This window comes from Mesocricetus auratus, unplaced genomic scaffold (assembly GCF_017639785.1).
Source record: "Mesocricetus auratus isolate SY011 unplaced genomic scaffold, BCM_Maur_2.0 Super-Scaffold_100010, whole genome shotgun sequence".
Taxonomy (NCBI): domain Eukaryota; kingdom Metazoa; phylum Chordata; class Mammalia; order Rodentia; family Cricetidae; genus Mesocricetus; species Mesocricetus auratus.
Window position 1 is genome coordinate 5,805,001 of NW_024429194.1, and position 27,739 is coordinate 5,832,739.

A 27,739-nucleotide genomic window follows, 5' to 3' on the forward strand; every position below is an offset into this window, starting at 1 on the left:
CAGTGTCACTCCACAGGAGGCGGCGTGTGCATCCCCGCCCCCAAAGGGGTTGGGCACAGACGTGGGGCAGCTGAGTCGGTGTTTGCAGGCATGTGGGGCCGTGTTCTCTGAACAGCAGAGGGGAGACGACGGTATGCGTGCTGGGCGCAACGGGAACAGTCTGGACAGATGGCACAGGAGACTCTGCACCGCAGCTATTGACAATTAGTCCAGAGGAGCGGGGTGCCAGAGGGGACCCTCCTCAGGCGGCATGCTGCTCTTGCCGCGTCCAGACATGCAGTGGAACTGAACACCAACAAATACTCCTTGCTTCCCAGCTGCTGCTGTGATGTTTGTAAGAGGCTGGAACTCCGAGGGTCCTGGAAAGCATCTTGAAAGGTGTTAGTGCCGCCACCTAAAGAAGGCACTGCGGAGGCTCTAGTAATTCATCCCCGGGGTCACACACCTCAACTTCAAACACCTGCAGAAGTCAAGACCCAATGGTGCCAAGAGGGGGGTGCATTTCCGCATGTGTCTGAACGTCCGTGGGATTTCCCACGGAGGCTGTGCCTCTCCAGGCCTTTAAGCTTGCGTTTCTCTCATCCCCTGGCGTTTTTCCTTGTGTTCTGCACACAGTCAGCTTTACAGCCTCAGGTATGCACTGAGGCAGTTTGGCTAGTGGTTTTTAAGCTCTGGCGGCCGGTGCCACGCTCACGCACCTACAGGCAGCTCTAACTGGACTCAATGAGTTAGGTTTTCAAAACTAAGTGAAGAAGAGGACTAGGATGTGGGGAGGGGGACACCAAGGATAATTTGACAGGGTGGGTATTATCAAAGCATCCTATGCGCATGTAAAGAAAAAAATAAAAGTTTGAACTAAAAGAACATTTAATTCCTGTGATGTCAGCACTGGCGTTTTGCAACGCATATCCCACCCCCATGGTTGTTTGGTTTGGTTTGGTTTGGGTTTTGTTGGCTTTTGGGGGAATTTTTTTTTCCAATCCACAGGAGCGAGTTCGGAATGCACACATCTCGAGGCATAAGGTAGCTGTTGCCTGGCCACACCCTGCCAGGAAGCTCCCTGGGCCTTGGGAAGTAGAACAGCTGCTTTAGCCTCTTAGAGAGAGTCGTGTGGAAAGAGAAAGTGGATTAATCTGACTGATGGCACCAAAGAAGAAAAAAGTATTAGAAACAAGAAAAGGCCATCTTTCCCACAGAGGCTCATTTCATTCCGCGTACCACTTCCCTGGGATAGCCGCCAGTTGTTAGCAGCGAGAGTAATGTTAGCCTTTTTTTAAAAAATTCCACTCTTGAGTATTATGGAGATAAATAACTAAATGATGGAGAAATCGCTTTCTTTCACGGCAGTAGCTTAAGAGGAGTAAAGAGAACTCAAAATGCAGATAATACTGGGAGACACGGGGGAAAAAAAGTCAGCCGTGAATGGAACGTCCGTCGGCTGCTGCCGTAAAGTACAGTCTTAGGCGGAGTTCCTTTCTGCGTGGCTGCCGCAGAGAGGCGTCAGCTCAAAGCCAGGTGGGAAGTGACAGCTGTGCTCTGTTCCGCTGCAGGGCCCATGCAGGAGACCATCTACGACTTCTGGAGGATGGTATGGCATGAGAAGACTGCGAGCATCATCATGGTGACCAATCTCGTGGAAGTGGGAAGGGTAAGCTGGCCTGTGCCCTGCAGATGCCCTTTGGTCCCTTGCTGGGTGAGCCACAGGGAGACACAAACCAGGTCCTTGAAGTATTACGTGCGCTCCGAGGGAAATCTTAACCACCCAGCTCCTCCCATTGCTTACCACAACGGCTTATGCATTTCCAGTAAGAACGTCGAACAGCTTTCATTTGTTCCCATAGAGACAGACGGGGGGGGGGGGGGGGAAGCACATTCAAGACTTAAAAGCTGTCGTGATCTGGCTATATTGAGCACACGGTAATAATACCTCTAAGCATCAATGCCGGTTGTTGGGTGTCAAAGCCTCCCGTGGGTGCTACAACAGACATGGTGGCATTTTGTTAAGTCGGGGGGAATTGGTTCTGAAAACGATGTGCGTTTCTGGGACCTGTCTGCGGATTGGAAACCCAGCATGCTGTCATGCTTCGGTGTGCCTTGGTGTCGTAGCCTATATCAAATTGGAACCGTAATCTGCCCCCAAAGTTCTCATGTTCCTGTCTCTAGTGACTGTTTGTGAGTTCTCATTTTGTTTAACCAAGGAGCTGATGAGCGGTGGAAGTCTTAGCAGACTACCTCCAGAGCTCGAGTTTTAAATGAGGAAATGTAAAGGGTGCAACTGCCTTATAATGGGTTCCGTTTCCACGGCGACGCTCGGCCCAAATGAAGAGCCCATTACTTCTGAGGGTAGTCGGTATTTATACCCAGCAAAGGCAGCCTGGTGGTTGTCCTAGAATTGAGCTACTGAAGCAAGAACCTTAAAGGGGGGAGGGGCATGGTTCCTACGGTTTCTGGAAGGTTTCAGGAGGGCACAAACAAACGTAACAGTTGTCTCAGAAGAAGATCTCAGCAAGTGGGGGATACACTGAACAGATGCCAGGCTAGACCCTGAAATCCTAGATTTTAGAAGTTCACACACATAGTATGGGGATGTAACTAGACCTGCTTAAAAATATGCAGCTTAACCCTGGAGAAAGTAAAACTACCACAGCCCCGATGTACGCTCAGGGCTGGAGACTGTAACGTGCCCAAGGAACAGGCAGAGGAGCACTGTGTCCATCTCGGTGAGAAAGCGGCCTGGTTTTGAAGCTCATGGAGGTCAGGGGAGTCAAGAGATAACATCTTGGGGACTTCAGTGTTAACACAACATCCAAACCTGTTGGGGGTGGATGGTCGGGGAAAAGGCAAACTCGGGGATGAAGGAGACAGAGGGGGGAGAGGTGAGAACATCCGCCCATCCTGGGAAAATGACAGGGACGTTGCTCCATCTTCACTTAAGATCCCAGGAAAATGAGCCTCTGCCAAATCCATGGGTCAAGACAAGACTTAATGGAAAGTCCAAAAAGTAAAAGTGTCACAGAGTGTCACTACTCCATGTCTGTAGCTCCACGGCCATGAATTCAATCAACAGTAGGTTCATACACACACACACACACACACACACACACACACACACACACATACACCTCATCTGTATTCAACATGCACAGATTTATTTTGTTCCCTGAACAATATAGTGAAACTGTTGCTATTGCCCTGTATTGGGCATCATAAACCATCTAGAGATGATGTTACTCATGGAGATAGGAGGAAATTGCCTAAGTTCCATGCACATGCTATAGCAGTTTACATAAAGGAGTCCCCAGGGGAATCCTAGAACCAATTCCCCACTGATATTGAGGGAGGAGTGTATAAACTCACAGGATGTGGGCAAAATAAATACAAAAGTTCCTAGATGAGACATCTCATTCAAGAAAGTACACAAAGCAAAACCAAAGAAAATGAAGGAAAGCAGAGAAGAAATTAATTAAATCGTAGCAATAAAGATCAGAAAATACAAACCCAGTTACATGAAATAGACAAACCTTTGGAAAGAGATCAGAATAAAAGGAATAAAACCAGATGTCGCAAATATTAGAAAGAGGATAGTGGCTCTGTGATAAGAGAATAAATTAATACATTTGCTAATTTTGTAGAAAAATGTATTCTCTTAAGACCAGTTCCAAAGAAAAATGAAATTCTGACAAAACAGTTATTTAAAAACCGAAACATGTCCAAAAGTCAGCCATGAAAATGTACTAGACACAAATGTGTTTATTGGTACTCAATATTCAAATATTGTATTATTTAGCTCTATAAGTTATGAAATACAAATACCTTTTGTGTGTTCTATAAAAAATGATTCTGAGGAAATAGAGAAGGAAAGACTGCTTTTCCATCTGACTTTTGAGGATGGGACAACCTTGAAATCCATCCCAGACAAAGACCATAGAAGAGAAAATTACAGGCATCACAAATTGACAGGAAGAAATAAATGGACCAATATGTCAAAGGAGAGGGCCCAGATGTTGACTGCAGCCTAAGAGGAAAGATATGTAATTACAGAGCTTTTCAACCAAGCCAGCTGGGACATTGCTTACCCATGTGAACCCAAAGAAGAAAAAAAGATCTCTTCCTTGTGGAATGGCCCCGAACAAGTAAAAACTAAAAACTTATATATCACAAATATGGCTTTAAAACTGGTAGAAAGCAACACAGGAAAAATATTTAAGACTTTATTTTTTTCCTAAATACTATTTCAGAGACAGCAAAACCTTGGATAGGGTCAGAATTTCTGAAAATGTAATCATGTACAGTAAAGATTATCCAAAGTGACAAGTTGAGATGGGGAGGGAGAATGTATGGGTCCTTATGTAAAGCATAATGCCTTTCAAAGCGATGTTTTCTATACTGAAGGTAGAAAACCCATTTCTTTCTTTCAACTCTGGTGCCTTCTGGGAGCTGGTGGCGTGCAGGTGAGATGGCGTGGAGCCTGGTCCAGCAGGTGCTGGTCACGTGGGCAGCCAAGAGGGGCTCTGCCACCGCATGAAGAGTGGAGTGCAGTGGTACCTGTGCGTGGCAGATAGAGTGAGGTCCTAGGTCTTTTCCCACACAGACACTAGCTCCGCCCTTGAAACTTCATTCATCTTCCCTCCTTCATCCCCAGATGTAGCCATCATGGGCAGTGGGTAGTCAGGTTTCAACATTTGAATTTTGGGAAATATAAAATACTCCATCCATGACCACCTACTTTGGGGAGCTCTGATACAGACTGTGTAATAGTCTCCCCAGGTCTGGCAGAGAAATTTTTGCCCGTTATGGGAACCTAGTAAATATTAGATGCCAATTTCAATGCTCTGTTTCCAAACCTCAGATCAGCAGTGATAACATGTAACGACCCCAATTTTCCTGGATATTACAGGATGGGGAGTGGCACCAGAATTCATTCATTCTCACTTAAGAGATGGAACCGGTTTTGTTGTCGTTTTTTGTTGTTGGTGGTGGTTTTTGCTCATTGTCCCCTCCCCTCTCCTCAGTGAACACCCAGAATGGGTGGCTTCCTGGATAGTGTCAAAGAGCGATTGAGTATGCCTTTGAAGTCTTCTGTGACAGAGCGGAGATTCTCCTGGTCTTCCATTCCTTCTGAGGAAGTGCACACTCATTCCAGTTTCTGCACCCTCCACATGTAAAAGCAGTCCTTAATTGGTCTAGGTAATAAAAAAGCCGGAGTCAGATACAGAGAGAAATGCTGAGAGGTCAGAGAGAAGGAACAAGCTACGGCCACACCTCACCTCCTAAGCGTCTCAGCACTTGAGAGCGTGATTCCCTGCTTCTCCCTGCTTCTATCCTGTTTCCACCCTGCTACCTCACTTCCTGCCTGTCTGTACAGACCTCCAGACCTCTATGGTTAGCTAGTGGCAAGCTCCATTCTCTGACCCCCCCCCCATACAGGCTCCATTTGTTGAAGTAAGATATCACAACATCCACAAGTGCTTGCAGAATGTCCACATCCCATAATGAGGTCTATGGAGATGGCTGCCCAGGTTTCGTGGACTTTTACAATAACTGCATCCCCCCAAAAGAATTTGCCACCTCAGATTTTAAGCATTGGTTTTGCTGAAGTAAGTTATTTTGAAAAGTAAATAATCAGTAAAATGACAAGGTCCACTAGTGTTTAGGACTAAATATGCATGTGTATTTTGTTTTCTGTAGTCGAAATTCCCAGGTGTGCTCTATCCAGAGGGCCTTAAGAGGGGAAAGTCTTTACCCGTGATAAATTCTTGGCTTTAAGGAAGGGTAGAGACAGTGTGGTCTTTGATGTACAGACAGAAGGAAATTGTACTGTTACTACCATAGTGAAGGGAGCCATAGGCTGGAGAGATGCCTCTGCAGTTAAGAACACTCACTGGCTCTTTCAGGGGATCAGAGTTCAATTCCTACCACTGTTCATACGACAGCTCACAACTGTCTATAACTCTAGTTCCAGAGGATCGAACAATCTTTTCTGGCATCCCCCAGCACCCAGACATACACTCAGGCAGAACACCCATAAACACTTCTTAAAGAACTGGTGATAATGTGCAAAAGCCTATGGGTACATTTCTCGGGAAGTCGGGTTTCATGTCAAGTGGAACCGACCAGTAAAAAAAAACAACTGAAAGTGTCCCGCTGTGGCGGTCACTGTTCCTGCTTCCTGTCAGGCCCTTGGGCCTGCCCTGTAAGGGGTGGCCACTGGTGTTTCTGACAATGGCCTTGACAAATCAGAATGGAAGCACCAGGCGATGGGAGAGGAGGCAGGGTGCATATTCACTTTCTGGTTTATTCATAAATTTATATCCACGGGCTTGCCAGAGATAAAAAAAAATGGTTGAGTTTTGTTTTTAACAAACCCCAAACTCTCACCAGGTTGGTGGGAAAGGTGTGGGTGGCTCGGAAGAGGCCTCCGGTACCTTCATGGGTTATCTTCAAATAGCAGTGGCATTAATGGCGTCTGTCTTTGAATGTCCGCCAAGGATTTGGAAGTTTTGAGGAGAGGCTGTGACCCATCTGGGAAAGGCCTTGACCTTGTTAGTGCTGCACCTTTGTTTTGGGGGCAACCCTTCCCCTCCCTGTTTTCCACTCGTAGAAACACCAACAGCAAACCATCCAAGAAATCAAAATGACGTGATTTTTAAGGGCAACCGCTGCCTACTTAACATGCGCACCACACATGAATTACCCATGAGCCACACGGATGCGCGTTTGTCCGCACAGACTCGCTGCCTACTCATTAAGTCAGAGCTGGGGACCTGTTTCCACCCTCCCTTTGCCCTCAAGCTCTTGCCCGCCCGGCTTCAGGAAGCCTTAATTGCCTGCACTGGGGCCACCGGAGGCCCTCCCTGTGGCAGCACCTGGTGTAGAAGACAGAGACCCAGAGACCGCTCCTCCGCTCTCCTGCAGCGGGGTCCCTGGGACGCGGGGTCCCTGGGATGTCTGCCAGGACCTGTCATTACCCGAGACACTGTTGTGCATCCTCTTTCAGCCCGTGTGTCTAGGAAGGGGCCCCTGGCAGTTTCCCTGGCACCTGCCAACCTCTGCACACCTGGCAGTTAAATGGCGGTGGAAATGGTTGTGATTGTCTTTCCTGCCGGAACGGGGGCCCGCCCGAGGGACAGTTGGTGTCTCGTCCAGTCTCCAGTTTTGCGGGCATTCCCGTTTACACTGCTGGCATGGAGATTCAAAAAAATAAATAAATAAATAAATAACGCTGCCGTGGTGTTGAGTGAATCCATCTGCCGGAAGTCTCATAACCAAATCTGCAGGCGCTCCCAAAGGAGATTTTTGCACCGGTAATTTAAGCTAATGATTTCTAAACATATTTAGTCAGTTTTATGAAGACCTCATTAGAACATGACTGTTTATTAAAAAATCCAAACGAGGTCTCGCGGTCGTTGCGGAAATTGTTGTTGAGTCACTGAATAGTCGTGGTAACAGATGACAAAGTGTCTGAGAGCTAAGGAAAGTAGGGAACACAGATGCTGGCCTCTGTCGTAGCTGGGGGAGGGGGAGGAGACCACCTACCTACAGGGTGTTGTGAAGAATGCCATCTAGTCTAAGGAGGTGACCTTAAGTTCCTTTCATAATATTTCTCCCTGAAAGAATAGGAAGTGAGAATTTTAATATAGACGCTGGGTGTCAGAATTAGCTTCCTAACACACCTATAAAGAGGGTGTGTTAAAATTCCAAGTGCCCCTGTTACACAGGAAAAAGAACATCTGGTCTTAATAAGTAGTCTCCCAACCCAGGATCAATGGGAAACTCAAGAGAGAGAGAGAAGGTTGCACTCCCTGAAGTACAAGCAAAACGAACTCGTTTACTTATGAGAGCAGCTCTGGTAACCCTCACTAGTGCAAAGCGACTGGACCCTTTCACCACAGAAATTCTTGGGTTGTTCAAAGACATTTCTGGATCGTTTTTATATGCACCCCTGGCTTCCGTTTTAAACTCTCACTGTTCTTTTTCAATGATTTCTTTTTTAATGGAGCACGTTATTATTTTATTGAGAAATCTTTTGCATACAATATATTCTGAAAATGTCTTCCCCTCTTCCAGCCCCTCCCAGATTCTTCTCCATTCCCACCTACTCAGTCCTCTCCTTCTCTCTTTCTCTCTCGTTAGAAAACAGACAGGCAGACAAAACACCAAACAAAATCCAAAGGAAGAAACAAAGTAAACATACACACACACACACACACAAAATAACACAAAATTGGGAGCCATAGTGTATAAGCAAGAGTCCGATAAGACAAATAAAAATCCCACAAAGCAATGGGGCCTGCCCTTAAGTTTTAGTGTCTAATATGCTGAGTGAGACCCCATTGGAGGGAACTGAGTTTTCCTTTGCAAGTGGGTGTCGATCGCAAATCGCTTTTGGCTTAGGAGTCGGAATGTGTGCCTGCTCCCCCCCCCCAGCACTGACCCCCGTCAGGCTTGAGCCTGTGCAGGTCTTATGTGTGAGGTTACAGTCTCTGTGAGTGCGTATGTGCCTCAGCCCCGCTGTGTCTGAAAGACACTGATTCCTTGGAGCCATCCCTCACCTCTGACTCTTACAATCTATCTGCCCCCTCTCCTGCATGGCTCCCTAAGCCCAGAGGGGAGGTGTTTCATGTAGACATCCCAGTGTTCCGAGGTCTCTCGCTCTCTGCACCTGTCCAGCCCTGGGTCTCTCTGCGTTAGCTCCCGGCTACTGCAAGAAGAAGCCGCTGTGATGACGGCTGAGTGAGACGCTGGTCTATGAATAGGGCAGGAGTCACGTTACTGCTGTGTCCCGGAACAGTAGGCAGCCTTTGGCTTTCCGCTAGGCCATACCCAGGCGCAGGTTCTTTGCCACACAAGCAACCGTCAGGCACGGGTTCCATCTCATGGAGCAGAGCTTAAAGCCAATCAGAGAGCGTTTGGTTACTCCCACAACATTAGAGCTACTAATGCACCTCCAGTAAACAATCACTAGGTAAGGAGACACCCAGTGTTACTGAGCCATTCTGCCAAGGGCAAGAGAGGGGCTTGGCTGTCTCTATCAAGACTAACTCCCTGGCCACAGCCCTGAGCTTTGAGGTTTTCTCTACGTGAAGATCTCATCTCCCCTATAAAAATGTAAAACTCCTCAGAACATGCCAAGAGCCTGATTTGTCTAGTTCATAAATTAATCTAAGGCCAGGCCCACTAATCCTCTTTAGTGTAGTGGCTAATCGGTCATTTAATGATATGGTTACTGAATCTATAGCACCAAGAAATAGCAAGATATTTATATTTCCCTCCTCCTCCTCATAGCACATTAGATATATTAGAAACCCAAGTATAGCAAACAATTGTGACAGACTTAAGTCGGAATGGGATACTGCTAATGACAAATCCTGCCTATGGAATCCAGGGCTTGGATGAGGCAGTGGGAGGCTGAGCCCTCCTAGGAGAAGCGACTTCGAATGACAAGAACAGGACAGAAATCATTTTAGCAGAATAAGGAAGGAACACCTTGAAAGGGAGAGCCAGTGGCGGGAGGAGAATGGTGGCCTGGCACATCTGTCTTAGAGTAGATGGGGACTCTGAGACTGGAAAAACCAGTTCAGGGCTTGTAATAGGAGGAGGTATAAGTGGAAGAAAGTCGGTCTCCCTGGGAGTCGTTAAGGAAGTGAGTCAGTGGTCCCGATGAGCATTGTTGAAACTCAGTTCTAGCTTGACACAGAGGAGTGCACCTGTTGTCCCAGATACTCAGGCAGGAACCAGACAGGATGACACAGCCAAGGAGAAAGGGGATGGGGAGAGGGGAGACGACAAGGAAGGCGGTAACTGTGGTAAGCCCTGGGAGAAGGCTAGAGAAGAGCATGAGCTCTGCGCCTCGGTGAGCGGCCTCCGCACGAGGCGAGTACGGCAGTTGGTAGTGTGTGATACAGACACCAATGCTTTGCGTTGGTGTGGGTTTTTGGTTTGTTGACACAAATTTAAAGTCAGTTTTGTTATATTGTATTTCTACTGTTGTCTAGGTATTAGGTTTATATAGCTCATTTAAAAATGTAATGTGTAAGGCTTTGAAGATTCCCCCATGGAAGGACTCCGCCCTCCCTGGGGAGCAGAGAGGGGATGGGATAGGGGAAGGGGAGGAGGGGAGGGAGAAGGAATGGGGATTGACATGTAAAACAAGCTTGATTCTAATTTAAATTTAAAGAATAAAAAATTAATGTATAATTTAAAATATAGGTTAATAGACAGTCATCTAAAATAGTCAAAACTTACAGTCATGTTAGTTAGGTTTTCTAGATATACAGAGATATATCTCAAATGGATGGATATTCTTCAAACCTTTCAAAGACCTACAGAATATGGCATTTAAAATGGTTTATTAGGGTTTTTCATGGCAATGAGACAACTGCTTCTGGCAACACCAGTTACATCAGAGAGGAAGATGGGCATCGAAGAAACTGGTTATGGAGTTTGCCTTCAATGCGGAAAAACTGGCCTACTAGGCAGAGAAATGCCCTTGCCTCAACTGCTGACCGTGAGCGTGCTGTCCAAAGTGGACAAGCAAGTTACAGAGGAAAGTGATTGTGAAACTTTCCAAGAGACAGGATGACCCTTCAGGGTTCCTGCTTTACAGAAGAAAGCAACTGACAACCTTTGCCAGTACAAGACTGAACAGATCTTCAAATTTCCTACTTCATTTAGTGTCTGTCAGACACTATGGCCTATGGACTGAAAATGGATGCCCAACGTTACAGAGAAACTTTGGGTGACTGTCCAGAAAGCAAGGTGTCTCTGTCAGTTCTGGAGTTTATATGTTATCCTTCTGGGGTCTTTCATGGAGATGAAGACAGATAGTTACGTTTTTAGTTTTCCTTAGTTATGATAAAAGGTAGATTACATATAAAAAGCTTTACACTCACAAAGAGATAGGATAGATGATATGTTTTCTTTAAATTTTGACAATTGTAAATGGATTAAATATTGTTAACTATAGTTCTTCCTTGATAACTGTTTTGTTACATACAATTTTGCTATGCTAAGGTTAAAACCTTCCTTTTTATTTAGAGAGAAAAGAGGATGGGGGATGTCCTTCTGTATGCTGTGGGTAGATGTTTCTCTTATCGGTTGATGAATAAATGCTGATTGGCCATTAGCCAGGCAGGAGGTATAGGTGGGGCTACCAGACGAGGAGATTCTGGGAAGAAGAAAGGCAGAGAAACAGCCGACAGTTGCCACTGAAGGAGCCACATGCCAGAGCATTACCTGTAGGCCACAGCATTGTGGCAATACATAGTTTAATAGAAATTGGGTTAATAATTAAGATAGAGCTAGCCAATAAGAAGCCTTGGCCCTCAGCCAAACAGTTTATAATTACTAGAAGTCTCTGGGTGTTTTGAGGGGAGCTAAACGGTAGGACAGGAACTCAGTCAACAAGTGTGTTTATTGGGAGATCACAGTTTAGATGTTATTGTGTATGGGTACTGTCTTAGAGTTTCTATTGTTGTGAAGGGACACCATGACCATGGCAGCTCTTGCAAGGAAAACACATAATTGCGGTGGCTTACAGTGCAGACACTTAGTCCATTATCATCATGGCAGGGGCATGGTGGCTTGCAGGAAGACATGGTGCTATAGCTAGAGCTGAGAGTCCTACATCTTGCAAGAAGACACCGGTCGGTATCCTGACCATAGGAAACCTCAAAGCCCGCCCCCACAGTGACACACTCCTTGCAACATGGCCACACCTACTCCAACAAAGCCACACCTCCTAATAATGCTTCTCCCTATGAGATTATGGGGGCCAATTACATTCAAACTACCACAGGTACCAATAAAGAAAAAGGAAAACTTGGATATGAACCAGGACTCTGGCTTTGTGACTTGGACAGTTAGCGTAAAGACTATTCACCAAGTACCTACCGACCCCCTTCCACCTTACCCCATCCTCCAAGGAAGGGCTAAAGATTCACGAAGAAGGCTGGTCTGTTCCGTTTGGTTATGTGGAGTCTGAGATGCTGACAGAAAAACAGGTGTGAGCTTTCCAGAAGTCTCGGGAAGGAGGTGGGAACCTGAGCCGCTGCCTTCATTTCCCGCCCGTCTGCTGTGCCCTCTCTACCCTCAGCTTTAAACCAGGCATGAATATCAAGATGAGAAGACAAAGCACAATCTAAAAAGTGCCAACACAATTATTACAGTAATTACCTGTACATGTATGTGGGTGGCTGTGTTCCGTGATAGGAGCGTGTATCCGTGTGTTTTTGATTACTGTAATGAAAGACCTGGGGAAACCTACTTAATAAAGCAAAGAGGCTGATTAAACTCTACAACTTTGGGAGTCTACAAGTCTCAACAGCCTTGTTCAGACTCTTGCAAGATCACCTTGGCTTCACCACGTCACAGTGGGGGCCACTAAGGATCTCTCCTCCTCATTCATTCTAAACCCATGGAACTCTACTACACGATATCCAACCTAAAGACATAACTCACACTCTTCCAGATTCCACCTCTAAGATCCGTAGTGGCTTTCAGTTTCTGCCCTCATAATACTGCTAGTATAAGACATTGGGAGTTATACTGCTATGTTGTCGGGAAAGGAGCTATGTTTGAGTGATGACATTTAGACATAGGCAGAATTGGGAACGTGAATGTAAGTAGTCGGAGACAGCAAATAAACATATAAGAAAAAACAGAAGAAGATTGCAGACAGAAAGAGAGATTTCTCTAGTGATCAAGCGTATGCCACATACAGCAGATGTGGACAGTCACAAAATACGGGGCTGAAAAGGTAAATTGTGTCCTTTGGGTGCTGGTTGGGGAATCAGGTAGCATGACTGAACTCTGTGACAGTGGTTTCACAGAGGGATATGGCATTCATAGAAGGGGTACTTCAGCTGGACCTGAAGCTAAGGCTGCGAACAACGTTCCCAGAGCGTGGAGGGCCCGCCCTGCGTGTGGGACAGCACATATCCAAAGGGAGGGACAGGAGTTTGGAAGCACAGACATCCAGGACGTGCAGCAGGGATGCTGCAGATGTGCCCAGTGACAGCAGAGGCAGCTGAGGTATTGCCGTGGAGAGCTGAATGTGCAATTCTGTGGAGTTTCAGCAACTTCCTGTCAAGAGTCCCAAAAGGTTTGCACGAGAAAGGACCATGAACAAGGGACACATTGTTGATGATACAAAGACAGCCATCTAAAACCAGAAAAAAAAAACCAGCCAAGAGCTTGAAAATGAAATGTCAGGGACCACTTTCCCTCTGGTTTCAGAGGGAGGCCTATCAAGTGCTGTTAGGCCACGAGCAACAGAGATCAGTTCCAGCTAATTGAAGTCAAAGGGGAATTCACTGGAAGAACACCAGGAGCTCCAAATGCTAGTGTGGAAGGTGAAGGCTGCAGGCAGGCAGGAAAGAGCACGGCAAATGCAGAGGACAGGGAGCCAGACGGTGTGGAGGGATGCCTAATCAAAGACGGTGAACCCTGGCCCTTCTTCCTTCCGCTCAAGATGCCATAGGGTAGAGCTTCCTGGTCCCCAGGTTGGTTCAGGTACCATCCCCACGTCCAGGGCCTCGGTGCTAGCTAAGTTTATGTTTGTTTCGGGTTTTTTGTTCTGTTTTTGTCATCTTGACACAAGCTAGGGTCATCTGGGAAAAGGTAACCCCAACTGAAAAAAAAAATGTCTCCAGAAGATTGACCCGTAGGCAAGTCTGCAGGTCATCTTTTTGACTCGTGATTAATGTGGGCAGACTCATCCCACTGTCCGTAAATGCTACCGCTACGCATGTGGCCCTGGGTTGTGTAGGAAAGCCAGCTGAGCAAGCCATAGAGAAGCAAAACGGAGAGCCTCATCCCTCCATGGCCCCTGCTTCAGTTCCTGCCGAGAGGTGGCGTTCACTCCCCCCCCATATTTGAGATGACCGAAATGCAACTGCAGGCAGCCTCCCTGATTGATTCTTTTAGGTCGAGTTCATTGTCTGTCTGACACCTTTCCACCAGCCTTCTCTTATAATGCCGCCCTGGCAGGCTGTTGCCAAATCAGAGCACACCTGGGGATCCGAATAACAAATGCATCTCGTTCTTCAGGTCTCAAGCAGGCTCCCAGGTAAGGGAAGGCTGGATACAGAGCAGCTCTTAGACAAAGCTCTTGCCCAGCCGCGGAGCCATTGATTCTTTGTCTATCTGAGGCCTTCTGACTGTCCTGTCTCTCAGCTGATTGTGCCTCTCCCCGCTCCGTCTACTGTGGTCTCGGAGATGCATGTACACGGTCGTCTGCCTCCATGACTATCAAGTGCCCGGGAGCTTAGCAGGGCCGTGCATAGAGCAGATGGACACATGTTCCTGGAACAAACGCATTGCGGCCCGAGGACTTTTATCACCAACCCCAGCCTACTCCTGTCTGCTCAGACAAGCTATCGTTATTGACCTCCATCATTGCACATAATATCGGAAGTCTCCAAGCCGCAGTGGCTCACCGAGTGGACAACTTCGGCAACGCCCATCCTTAAACAGTTTGCCGACTGTTAGTAGATGGTGATCTCACCCCAAGGGAGGACGCTTCTTCTCTTCTCCACCTTCCACCTCCCTTATTTAATCTCCTAAGCCCCTGCTCCTAAGGCTTACAATTGTCTGGCCAAGTAAGTACACCAGAGCCTCCCAAGAGGATGGAATGAGAGGCAGAACTATGTGTTGAGAAGTTTGACGGTCTTTCTGTAACTAAGTTGCAAGACAATAGCATCTCTAGTTTCCCTGTTTATAGAACAAATAAGCCAGCAATTCAGAAGGATGTGGACAGGGATAACCCGTTGTTTTAGAAGTATCTGCCCTGTGTGTAAGACAGGGCAGGGACAACAGCAGATGGTATAAGCTACCGCCCACGTTTCTCTGAGCCTGGGTTTCCAGGCAGACCATTGTCATAGAACCCACTCAACTCCTTCCAACTGACAGGATGATCAGATAAGTCCTTCCCTGGATTATAGACCTGTCAACCTTGGGATCACGTCGGTGCGTGGAGTGATGTGATGTTTGCACCTTGGAGCATTGCTGGATTATAGAAACAGGAGAGTTGGAGCCCAGGATTTCAGTGGACTGTTTACTGGGTGTTGCTCTACAGAAGCACAGGAAAAGGCAGGACAGTGACTTGGCTGGAATTCCCTCTGCAGAGGGGCTACCGGAAGAGTCCCTCCTCCAAAACTAGATGCTGGATCTACACCTATGAGCTTTGGCTTGGCTGTTGCATGCCTCAGGACAGGCAGCTGTTCACATGCACGCATGCAGCTTTAAAATGCTGAATTACAGCGATGCATTCATGCATCCACTCTTCCCAGATACACACCTTTTTACCCCCAACGCCATCAGAAGCAGCTAGGATCATGGAGTAGGACTTTGCCTTTGCCGTCAAAGGATCCCACCTTCCCAGGCCCCATCTGACGAAGACTTGAAACTGCATGGGCTTCCTGGAGGTATCCTCCATCTACACCACCTTCCCCTCCTCATCCGCCCATGGAAGTGGACACCTTTCTTGTCGGATGCGCTAACAGTCAACCTTGGGAAGCTCCAGATTCCTTCTTTTAGAGTTAACACTCGTTCTTCTGCACCACTCACTGCAATCTCATTCAGGAAGCTTTAGCCAAACGTTCAATTACACCAATGCCGTTCTAAGTGCCTTACAAAAGCAGTGTTCGCGGCAACATCTTCATGACTATCCCACTGATGAAAAAAAAAAGGGAGCTCTAAGAGGTTAAGTCCCTTGCCCAACATCACAGCTAGTAAATGAAGCTTGCTTTTTACCCAGGTCATGCCTCCCCCAAGGGATGTGATTCTGATCACTGCACTTGCCTGGTGATCTGCCTCAAGTCATATTGCTGATTGTGCCTTTTCGATAATGTTACAATCATCACTCGTCCCTCATCGTCCCAGAAAGACCTGGACACGGTTCTGCCTGTAAAGGACTACCTAACGATAAACAGGACACCCTGTGAACTCTATGTCCAGGGCTAAAACATTGGCTCTTGCTAAATTCCAACCACAAAGCTGAAATGCTGACCCCTCAAGCCTCTTGCTTCTGCTTGTCAATCAGTTCCAAGTGATGTACTTTTAAAATACGGATGGTGATCTGGACTCTGTGGAATCAATGTAAGGGGGCATATCCTGCCTTCCTCCTAGAAGGAACTGGGGGCATAGAGACCAGCCTGGGCCCTTGCAAATTGTTTTACTCCTTAAGCCTCCCTGTGAGGGTACAACTATGAGAACGTCTCACCTATACCAATGACGGCTCTATGCACGGAAGCCGCAATGACCTTGCCAATGACCGTTTGCAAACTATCTCTGCCACTCCAGCTGTTTGTTTTAAGTTGCCTCCCCAGAACACAAGCACTGCTCCCTTATTCCCCTTGGAAGTCCGTCCCAGCCGTCCAGTAGGAGACTGGGGTGCCAGCCTCTCTGCTCTGTGTTGCCTGACTTCTGGGGAGCACGGCTGCAGAAAAGGATAGAGGCGGCACAGACACTTGCCTTTGTTTCCCTTCAAGGATCACACGCCACACTTTTGCCGCTGCTCAAGCGGCACAGACTCTTGCCTTTGTTTCCCTTCAGTATCACATGCCACACTGTTGCCGCTGCTCAAGACTTCTCCCCTTCTCTTCCTAAGCATCCTGTTTCCCTCCCCAGGCTCCGCCCACTCCTGTTGTCACCTGAGGTCCGCTGCAGAGAAAGGATTATCATTGTTGAGATCTTGTAACCAACTGGACACTTGGCCAGATGTTTTTATCACATTGTTCCTGATGATTTCCAGACCCTTCTGCACTCGGGAGCATCTAGGAATCGTCAGGAAACTTGGCTGCTTCTGCCCCACCACAGAAACTGAGAAGTAGCCTGGAATGGGACCTGAACCTTAGGGTTTCTTTAAGTACACTTGGAGCTGATCTGAATGTGTAGGCAATTTGAAAACCACTAACTTCATCTTAGGACACTCTGGGACAAGAATTGTCATCCCTTTTTGACAGATGGAGAACCTGAGGTTGCATAAGCAAATTGCAAGGCCTTCTTTCAACTCCTATCAGCCAGGTTCTAAAGTCTAGTTGAGTTGCAGAAATTCTTTCTGGTCGGTATGGGCTACAGGCCAGGAAGCTTTCTGGAAATGCCAATTCTCGAGACCCTCAGGATTTGATGAGAATCACTGCTGGAGCTTAGAGCTCTTAGTGACGTCATGTCAGGATGCATTCAAGGTCAAGACGATATATTCCCAGGCTCCAGAGCTCTCTGGCTGTACTCCCAGTGATGTTATGACCTTAAGGAACATAGGATTATATGAGTTTAAAATCCCTCTCCTTAAAATCTTCTTCAAGATCCTAACATTATAATTCTTCCTGTGTTTTGAGTGAGTGAATTTTAAAGCCAAAATTGACCACCCCTTGGGGGCAGGGACTGCATCTCTCCTGCAGCCCTGATCAAGACCCTGGATTGCAGTGGAACCTGCATAGGGCACCAGGGTCATCAGAGGATCCTGGAAGTGGCCTCATCCCCAGGCTGGTGGCTGTTGCCATACACAGTGAAGACGTGTGGGAGGCAGAGCCTTGCTAGACGCTGGCCGAGTACCCTCAGGCTGCAGGAGACATCTGTCTTGGCTCGGGATCAGATCAGGGAGCGGCCAGTTGTGTGCAGCCAGGGCTCCAGCAGGTGTGTTTCCAAAGCCTCGGCTTCAACATCTCTGGGTGTGAAGTCAGAGCCAGGGGGTGGCGGCTCCAACCCCCACATGCTGCAGGCGTACAGTCTTCATCTCTAATGAAACATGCTTTCCTTCCTGTCCCTTTTTCTTTAAGCAAAATGATAACTTTGACACGGGTCCAAGCGGTTAAAAAGACACTTAGAGGAGCTCAATTTAGAAGGATTTTTTAGTAGGCTGAAACAGATGTGGCAAACCATTTCAAGATACTCTGGGAGATGAGTTGGCGAGGACGGGATTGGAAATGGTCCCTGTGCCTTCTCTGGACCCGCCCCAACAAGTGTTGGCGTGCAAGATGTGAGGCACCCTAGACACTTTCTAGAAGGAAATACCCGCATGCTTCTGTTTTAATTGCCTCCACAATGGAGCCTCCCAGTGGCTCTGGGCCAGCTCCCGACCGCGCATATCAGAGGCGGCCACCGTCCTTTGCTTGGAGAGCAGCCGCACCTGTTTACCAGCAGTGAGGCTGCCACAGAAGCCCTTGACTTTGGAGCCACCCCAGGTGAACTGGACATGATCTAACCCAGAGGTTCCCGCTGCCTGCCTACACACGGGGCATCCTGCTGCATCCTGCCCTGCAGATCTCCGGAAAACTGCAGAGCAGAACGAGGTGGGAGCTCAGACGCTATCTGAACTGGCACGTGGGAACAATCCAGAAGAGAGAAACTCTGGACCCTCAGTCCCTTGCTGGCAGGTTTTATCTCCTTGACCCCACGCATTGAAACTTCTGTTCACATTTGTTAAAAGCGCCTATACACCTATTGCACCTGTAGTTTGTCAAATATGATACACCGGATAAGGGGTTTCGTTAAGTAAAAGATCCCTGGTAGAACACAGGCTGCAGGGGCTGTGTGTGTGTGTGTGTGTGTGTGTGTGTGTGTGTGTGTGTGTGTGTGTGTGTTATACTTTGCACAGGAATAAAAGAACCTTCACTTGTATTGAATTGGGTTGCTCCACTTTAAAAGTATGTATGCACACTGTATTTGTAGTTTTACCCTCTGCCCTCTGCTTGCAGAATTGAAGTCACAGAAAGATGAAGGCAAGGCCTTCTGCAGCAACGTGTGCTGTGTTAGGGCCCCCGATATGGACATTCTGTAAATGAAATTACGGTCACCCTCAAGTCAAATCCCTCTGCATACACACCATCTGGTCAGACCAACTTTGCATACAAATAGAAGAAATTGTAGGTCTCTCTTAGTCTCCAGTATTTTAGATATTGCTTGGGCATTCGTGATGGATATTTCTGAGATACTGTAGATTCGCCCTTTAATAATGTCCAGGCAAAGGCGGTGTCAGGGAGGTTCCCAAAGGGGATTGAAAACAGCATGAGATCAAACCCATCTTTACCCTGTGCTTCACTTGCCTCAAACTCTGATTTATATATCATCAGCTAAGCTTAGTAAGGATTGCCTCACAGAAAGTTTCAAGAGTTTAGAGGCAGCTCTAGACCTAGCCAGCCACAAGCCACACTACAAGCATGAGTGTGACACAGATGTTTGCCGTTCCCAAAGGGTCTTCTCAGCCCAGAATCCTTTCTGAAAATGTTCCCTGTCTAGGGTTTTCCTCCTCACATTGATCCCATGTCTGTCTCCGTGAAATACAGTCCTATGTGGCCACTGTGTAGTCATCCTGTACAAGATGTGGCCTCCAGATGCTTTAGGACCTGAGAGATAAGCAAAACACCCCCTTTCCCACTGGGCAGGAATGAGCAGGCAGCAGGTTTTGTATGAAATGCCTCATCCTTGCACCAAACGTGCTCCTTTGGAATCAAAGAGTGTTCACATCTATGGAGAAAAGATTGGGAGGAGGTCCTAATTGGTGCATTAAAGAGTGGAGGCAGGGATCACCCAGGAAGAAATGAATGGGAGAACATTCTCATCAGAATGGATGGTTTGGGGGTCACAAAATCTGTTTGAGGATTGGGGTAAATGTATGTCCTTGAACATAAAATCAAAAATCGAAGCGACGTACATTGGACCGAAAATGCAAGTTGTAGCCAATTTTTAAAGTCGCTTACACCCTGGGAGAGCATCTGGCCACTGGAAAGCAGTGAGCTTGCAACAGCATGGGTCAGTGTGTGGGGCTCCATTGGGAGGCGGCTTCTGGATCTTTCCCGTGTAGACCGTCTACACCAGATGACCCCATAGACCAAATTGAGATGTGGCGGAGGAAATACAAAGGACAGAAAAACTATGCCTGGGGGGGCGTTTCCAGAAGACATGGTGGAATTTCATGTAAACATAAAGAAAAGAATTAAATCACTACATTTGCAAGGAAATGGACGCAACTGGGGATCACCTCGTTAAGTGAAAAGAGCCAGACTCAGAGAGACAAATTCCATGTTTTGTCATATATATATATGTGGAACTTAAGATTTGTAATCATACGTGTGTAGGTATATGTATATAGTCTTGTGTCCAGAAGGGGAATCCTGAGGAGGAGGGGATCATAAATGGGTTAGGAAGTAAAGAGGGCAATGGAGCCCATGGGAGGGAGGGAGGGGAGGGAACCAGCTCCAAGGAGGGGAGGGGCCATAGAGGAGGGGAGCGTTTGAACAAGGATAAAGACACATATTCTGGAGGTGTCACGATGAAACCCACTGCTTGCCGCACTGATCTGAAACTACTTTTAAAAACCCGAGACAGTCCTTTCCGAGTGCACACAACAGTGACTAGAGTCTCAGAGACTGGGGTGGAATCCGTGACAAAGCTGCTTTCCTCTCCAGACAAAGCCGTGTTAAGAGAAGCTTTTTTCTTTGCTAGCCGCTTTGGTTTATCCCCCGCCAGCTGCCTGGGCTCTTCCGCGATGTAGTCCCCAAATAACACACAGGAGGCTATATTAATTATGAAGCTGTTGGCCTTGCTTGTTTCTTACTGGCTAGCTCTGACTTAAATATTACCCCATAATTGTTAATCTAAGTATGTTTCTTATAGGAGAATAGTTCCAGGCTTCCTACCCCCATGGCGTTACATGTTGACTCTCTTGTGTTTCTCCTTCCCAGAGTTCTCCTGGACTCCTAATCCCTCCTATCTTGGTTCCCTATAGGCTCAACAGTACTTTATTGACATAAGACTTCCCCAACAAAGCCGTCTTCTGTTTGGTACTGAATCAGATTTTTTCTGCTCAGTCCTTCCCCCAAAAAACCCCTAGTCACTTTCTGAAACTTAAGTTTCAAAGAGACTAAAATATGCAAGCTTCCCCTTACAGTTTGTTTTTCCAGGCCAGGCTGTTTCCTTGAGGGACAAAGATGGGAAACGGACACTTGCTATAATGGAGTGATAACTGCGTTTTGTTAACTTTAGGCCATATCCCAAAACTTCAGTCTTCCCACGACTTCAGTTTGAGAACCAAGGAGTGAGGGGCGTAGGTGACACTAAAAACAGTACCAAGCAAACTTTCTTTGGGGTGCACGCGGTTAACTGGTGTGTGCAAATTTATCCTGTACATCATAGCATGACTCCCCCCCTTCATCACAGGAACTAAACAAAACCCTAAACCCATCACTCCCTCTGTGTTCCTTGAAGGTGAAGTGCTGCAAATACTGGCCCGATGACACTGAGATCTATAAGGACATTAAAGTCACTCTAATAGATACAGAGCTGCTGGCCGAATACGTGATAAGAACGTTTGCTGTGGAAAAGGTAAGCGGGAAAGCCGGAGCGAGCTGCAGACCCCAACGCAGGTAGGCTCCGCCGTTTCTCAAGACCGCATCTCGCCCTCTGATTCTAACCCACTCTCGGCTCCATCCCATTTCACAGCAGTCTGTGTTTAGCGCCTAGACACAAATAATAATGTCGACCGCACTGTTTTCTCTTTAACCTGGCTGGACCTTGTCTGCCCCTTCTCTCTCTCGATTCATAAGTCAGCGTTTATTAAACTTAGATAAATGCCCTTGCACCGCAATGAGTCTCTCCGGCGCGGAATGCGCACGTGGGTTGCCCAGGGCACTGCGTTTTGGCCTAGGTGCTCCCGGGATACCTCATTCCTTCGGGCAGGGTCCTCTTAGAGGCAGTGAGCTCCCCCGGCCGCCCCACAGTCTTTGCATGAGCCAGCACCTTCCTTCATCGCACTTGGGGTCTCTGCCCTGGGTGAGCGCTGAGCGTCGGTTGTGCCCCACCTCATCCCACACGCATGGAACAGGGCTGCTTCTCTGGGAGGCGCTGCAGGGCGCGTAACAGGGAATCTCCTTATTCCCCTCTCTGCTGACATAGGGAGGGCCCGGAGGTGAAGCAAACTGCAGTCCGTCCAGAGAAGTGCCGCAGGTACGCTGTGGGGGAGGTGGAGGTGACGGGGCTGAGAGACGTTCTGCCCCACAGAGGCGCACAGGCTTGCCCGTCAGAGCCCATTCTCCAGGCCTCTGCCCTGCACAGACTGCTACCAGCTTGTCACAGATTTGTTCTGCCCCCACTCATCACGCGGTAGCAGACCCCTTGGAGGGCCGGGTTATGCCAGGCAGCTGGCCACCTGGCTCCTGGCTGTCCTCCTCATTCAGTGTCCTCCCGGCATCCCAAAGCACTCTTCAGAGTAACCAGGGCCATCTCTGGAAAGTAAGGAGACCACACCATCTGCTTATTTGTCTGGTTCACGCACTGATGAACGGCTGGAGCTGCCGTGCCTAGTTTGGAAACCCAAATTTATGATGGTCTCACAACGCTGAGAAGGTGTTAGTTTAGTTTAATCTGTTTCTCATACCATTTAGCTTCTTTTTCCTATAACCTGTCCTTTAAAAAAAGAAAGAAGGAAGGAAGAGGGAGGCTTGGAGACTTCAAAGAACGTGAAGTTCTGGTTGACTCAACTTGAGCTCTAAACCTCACTTTGATGTCGATGTTTTCCCTTCCCAGGCAAGACTGCTCGGGCAAAGCACTTGCAGGATTTTTGTGTGGCTCTTGGCAAGAGCGCTCATGAATAACTGCACTGGAACAGCAATAAAAAGATCCTGGGTATTTTTTTTCCTAAGCCACTGCTTACACGTGAAGTTCTTTGAACGACCAGTCAGCCTCTCTCTAACAAGCTGAAAATGCATCCTGGCTGCAAAAGGGAGCGTTGGTTTGTTCCTTTGCTCCGTTTTTAACCTTTTGTTGTCTCTGCTAAATTCCCAGCACCACAGACTTGTGCCTCAGACACCCAGTCACTTCAGCCATGAGGCCACAGTGCAGAGATGGTGCTGGGGGTTGAGCGGGCAGGTCAGGGAGGAGCCTGGGAAAGCTTTGGGACAATCAAAATGAAGTGGAATCTTTAAGAAAACCTGGTCTTTTAACACCTGGAGAACACTTCTTGGACTTTGGAACTTAAAAAAAAAAGCAGAAGAAAGGAAGTAGTTAGACGTGGGCTCCAGGTTTCCTCAGTTCTCTTTTGAGAACAGGAACCTACAGGTGAAAAATCGATTGGGGCTCTGCTCCAAAGCATCCAGGTAGCAGGAGCCTGGAGGAGATGGACTCCTCGTTTGCATCTGATGTCCCCCTTTCATTTTCCTACATACCTCATCTTTTTGTGTAACATACAATACCCATCATGTCAGAAAGGCAACTCTGAGGCTCCCCCTAGACCCAGACCTCGTCTGCTTTGTCAGAACGGAAACCGGAAGTCACAGCTGTATCCTCTGTGCCTACAAGACATCTCTGAGACTTAGAGAAAGCAAGGGAAATAAGATGCCCCGTCTCAAAGACAGACACACCCTTCCCCATTCAATCCATCATCCCACAGACATAAAATAAACCCACTCTGGGATAGGCACCATGGTCTGATGTGCAGACTCCCTTCCCACTATAACTGAGTAGAAACATTAAAGGATGTACACTGTTTTATACAGCATCCGTGTGCTTCCATTGGAAACTGGAGAAATAGTGTAGTTGGCATCCAGCTGGGAGATACCTAGGCTGTGATTACTAGCTGCTCCTATGTGTTTCCCCAGGAGAATCGGTTGTTCGTGTGCAAGAAGGGGTGTGGTGTCAGAAGCAGCTCCCTTTGCTAATCTTGACAGTCATGAGCAGAGTAGGAAGTAGGACGTGGCTGTGGGGTTCTTGAAGCTAGCATGTACCTTTCTGTGAACGAGCCATAAGGACCTGATTTGGGAGCCCATCTCATGATAGGCATCACTCGGGCTGAAATTGAACACAGGACAGTCTCATCCCCCATCCCTTGGAGGACATAAGCATTTATTGCCATAGCTTTCCTGGTTCAGGATGGCTGCCATCACATTAAGACCACCACTGAGCCGGGCGGTGGTGGTGCACGCCTTTAATCCCAGCACTCAGGAGGCAGAGGCAGGCGGATCTCTGTGAGTTCAAGGCCGGGCTGGACCGACAGCCTCCAAAACAATACAGAGAAACCCTGTCTCATAAAACAAAACAAAACAAAAAAAAAAGACCACTACTGGCCAAATCACTGTACATAATTCCAGGGGAGTGAGCTGCCTAAGGGTTAAAATGGGGGTGGCCTGGCTGTCTCCTGATGGGGGTCTTTGGAGCTGGCCAAATGGTATTGCTTTTCAATGGCGAGGGAATTTAATTTTTAACTGCTAGCACCATTATTCTGGGACCTGGGAGCCTGCGCGGTTCATTTGCCCTGTGAGTCCCTGTATGCTTGCTTCTTTCCTGTTCAAACTCTAGTAAACAATGGGATTCTTGCAGAAAATAGAGCTTCAGCATTGGGTGCATCGTTGTGTGAAAGATACACTTGCACATTGACAGCAAATAGCAAATGAGCCCTATTTTAAATTATGTGCACACATCTCCCACCCTGTCCCAGCCCATAGTAATACGGAGTTTATTCTTCATGCACTGAACATTTGCAAATGATTCATAGAATCTGGTAAGGTCCCGGCATGCTCATCTATAAGGTGTAATAAAATCAGAGCAAAGTCCAGATGCGGGGAAACAGTAGAGCCAGTCAATACCAGATTTACTCGTAGCCTTGGTTTTTAAAGTAATTCTTGTTTTTTCAAACAGCCTTTGGGGTTAGGAGATGGCTCACTGAGTAGGGGGGCTTACTGTGAAAGCAAGGTGACCTGAGTTCAGATCCCCAGCATCCACATCAAAGTGTGTGCCTGCAACCTCAGTGCTGAGAGAGCAGAGACAAGGCAGGCCCTGGGTGCCCATTGGCCATCCCAAGAACTGAACCATGGAGGCTTAGGGTCAGTGAGAAACCCTGTCTCAAAAAAGAAGACGGGGAGAGAGCAGGCGAGGAAAATACCTCTCTCTCTCTCTCTCTCTCTCTCTCTCTCTCTCTCTCTCTCTCTCTCTCTCTCTCTCTGTGTGTGTGTGTGTGTGTGTGTGTGTGTGTGTGTGTGTGTGTGTCCCCAAATGTCACCTCCCTCTCACACCTATCAACAGCTCACTCTCTTAAGCCTTCCAAATTGGGTGTTACAAATGACCTTCCTCCCCAGGGGTCAAATGGCCTTACTCCCAGGGGTCAGTTGTTCCCAGCCCTGGGCTTGGGTGGAGGTGATCTTGGTCCCTGCTAACTCTTGTTTATTCAACTCTATTCCTCTGCTCTCCTCCCGGTTGTGGCTGGCCGTGGGCTACAGAGAGGCGTTCATGAAATCCGCGAGATCAAACAGTTTCACTTCACTGGCTGGCCAGATCACGGGGTCCCCTACCACGCCACTGGTCTGCTGGGATTTGTCCGGCAGGTCAAATCCAAGAGCCCACCCAATGCAGGCCCGTTGGTGGTGCACTGCAGGTAAGCGGGGCACCTGGCGCCTCCTCGTGGGTGTGCCGTGAACCAGTGATGGGTGCGGGGTTCCCGAGGGTGAGGGAAGTGTTCTGGTTCATCTAGGACTGGATAAGTTGATAGCTGGGCAGCATTTTTTAAACGCCTAATGACTAAAGCACACACCTTCAGCGGCTAACGGTTTTAAGAAGCAGCAGCAGCAGCACCTGTGCTGACAGGACCCCTCTATCCATGCAGCGCTGGAGCAGGCAGGACGGGCTGTTTCATAGTCATCGATATCATGTTGGACATGGCGGAAAGGGAAGGCGTGGTGGACATCTACAACTGTGTCCGAGAGCTTCGGTCCAGGAGAGTCAACATGGTGCAGACAGAGGTATGGCTGCCGCCCCTTATCCCCTGGCTTAGTCCCCACTCTCTGTTCTGTTTACCCACCTCCTTGGGCAAAAGAAGCCTGCCAACTGTTTCTACCAAACACCCTAGGAGAAAAGCTCTGTACCTGCCAAGTCCTGATTCCTCCATGCCTCCCCTTCCTTCTCCCTCCCCTCCCTCCCTCCCCTTTCTCCTCCTTCCCTCCCTCCCCTGCCTCCTCCTCCCTCTGCCTCCTCCCTTCTTCTATCCTCCTCTTGTCTGTTCTTTCAAAAACAAACAAAAAAGAGACTTTCCAAGTTACATATTCTGGTGCCAAGAGCTTTCCAGGTCCTGGAATCCATAGCCATCAACCTAAATTCGCAGTTGTCTGTGCCAAGGGACCCAGGCGAGCCTGTACATTAAGCATCCGAGGTCCCCGCACAGTTGGTGTTTGTTCAGTCTGCCTTGTAAACTAGCTGAGAAGCAGAGCAGGACAGCTCCTGAGAATAGCTCGGCGTCTGCCAGGTGGCTTCAGGGCCATCGCTCTGTAGATTTTATTCTCCTTTGGACATTAGACTACCAGTCCCCAGCCCTAAAACGCTCTCCCTGTCCCTGGCATCGTAGGACCTTGCCCAATTTGTACCAATTAGTAACTCTTACAGTTGAAACACAAGGTCTACCGAGAAGTTAACATCTGTAAAATGTGCATCCTGGACCCAGGACCTAGGACTTAGGCCCATGGAGGATCGCTCCTGAAGCAGAATGAAGAATAAATGAGTATCCCTTAAGTTTAGGTTATACATGAAAGTTTGCACACCCCCTGGGAATTCTTAACAAGCATAAGAATTCCAGGAGGCAAAAGTGCTACCTTCTCTCTCTCTCCCTTAGACTGGGGGCATATATTAAAATATAAGTGTAATCAACTCTTTATATTTAACATGCCTTAGCGGTTTATTAAACATTGAAATACCAGCTTCTCATTTGTCTTCCCTTTCCAAAATGTTACTGGTGGAAATCAATGATAGAAGAAAGTCTTTAGCATTTCATACAACTGAAGATCAATAATAAAGATGGTGAAAATTAATTCAAGTCTCTGCCAATTCACAATTAGAGAAATTATTTTTACACTCGTATGTTGACGTGGCGATGGGGACCAAAGATCCAGGGGCCTTCACATGTGAGGCAAGTGCTCCATCACAGAGCTAACACCTCCAGCTCCAGAGAGCTCATCTTTTAACTATAGACTACATGCATGTAAAGGAGCTGTGTTCTGGACTTACTAGAGCTCTGATAATTACCAGGACCCATTAATTAATGATTCAGAACGTCATCCTTAACAGTCTTAACCATCTTCAGTGCAAACTCGAGTTTCCCTGGAACGTTTTTCATGTTGTGAACTTGATTGGGAAATTCTTCCAACATCAGCCAAATTACACTCAGTCCTCATCTGAGATACTGAGTTCCAAATCCCTGGGATCAGAATTGGAGAGGAGCTTCAGCCACTGAACCACCTGCTCTGATCGGTGTGTGTAATGTTCTTCATAAAGCTAGTTTGCGGCATCCTCCTGTCCTTGATCAAGCGGCACGCCAGCCGTTGGAAACAGGGCCATGATGCAGGGAAACCCCCTCTCCTGGCACTGGGGCCTTTATGACGCTTGTTTTCTCTGTCGTGGATGAGTTGCCCCTCTCGTCTTGAGGAAACAAGGCTGATAACACACTACCCCGTTCGTTCTCTAGCGCTCTGGGTTCGCCCTGAGTTCTCCATCACTTACTAAGTCCATCTGCTTCTTCAGGAGCAGTACGTGTTTATCCATGACGCCATCCTGGAAGCCTGTCTGTGTGGAGACACCTCCATCCCCGCTTCCCAAATCAGGTCTCTGTATTACGACATGAACAAATTGGACCCACAGACAAACTCAAGCCAAATTAAAGAGGAATTCCGGGTAAGTGCCGGTCCAGGCGGGAGGGACCGGTGGGCTGTGATTGTTTCTCTTGAGGGAACTCTTAGGCCCTCAAGTCAACACAGGGCTTCTCGAC

At 47.8% G+C, this 27,739-nt stretch overlaps 1 protein-coding gene across 12 annotated transcripts in view; it reads left to right on the plus strand.

The window, feature by feature from the left end:
* Positions 1 to 27,739, plus strand: part of Ptprm (protein tyrosine phosphatase receptor type M) — a 649,476-nt gene that overhangs the window by 598,921 nt on the left and 22,816 nt on the right. For 6 of the 12 annotated variants that reach the window (XM_040752893.1, XM_040752894.1, XM_040752895.1 and 3 more), the window contains 6 exons: positions 1,551 to 1,648; positions 21,208 to 21,324; positions 21,895 to 21,945; positions 25,209 to 25,363; positions 25,592 to 25,727; positions 27,496 to 27,645. In XM_040752893.1, coding sequence (XP_040608827.1) covers positions 1,551 to 1,648; positions 21,208 to 21,324; positions 21,895 to 21,945; positions 25,209 to 25,363; positions 25,592 to 25,727; positions 27,496 to 27,645 — 707 coding nt within the window. The remainder of the gene's footprint in view (positions 1 to 1,550; positions 1,649 to 21,207; positions 21,325 to 21,894; positions 21,946 to 25,208; positions 25,364 to 25,591; positions 25,728 to 27,495; positions 27,646 to 27,739) is intronic. The other 6 variants (XM_040752897.1, XM_040752898.1, XM_040752900.1 and 3 more) reach the window with 1 other exon arrangement.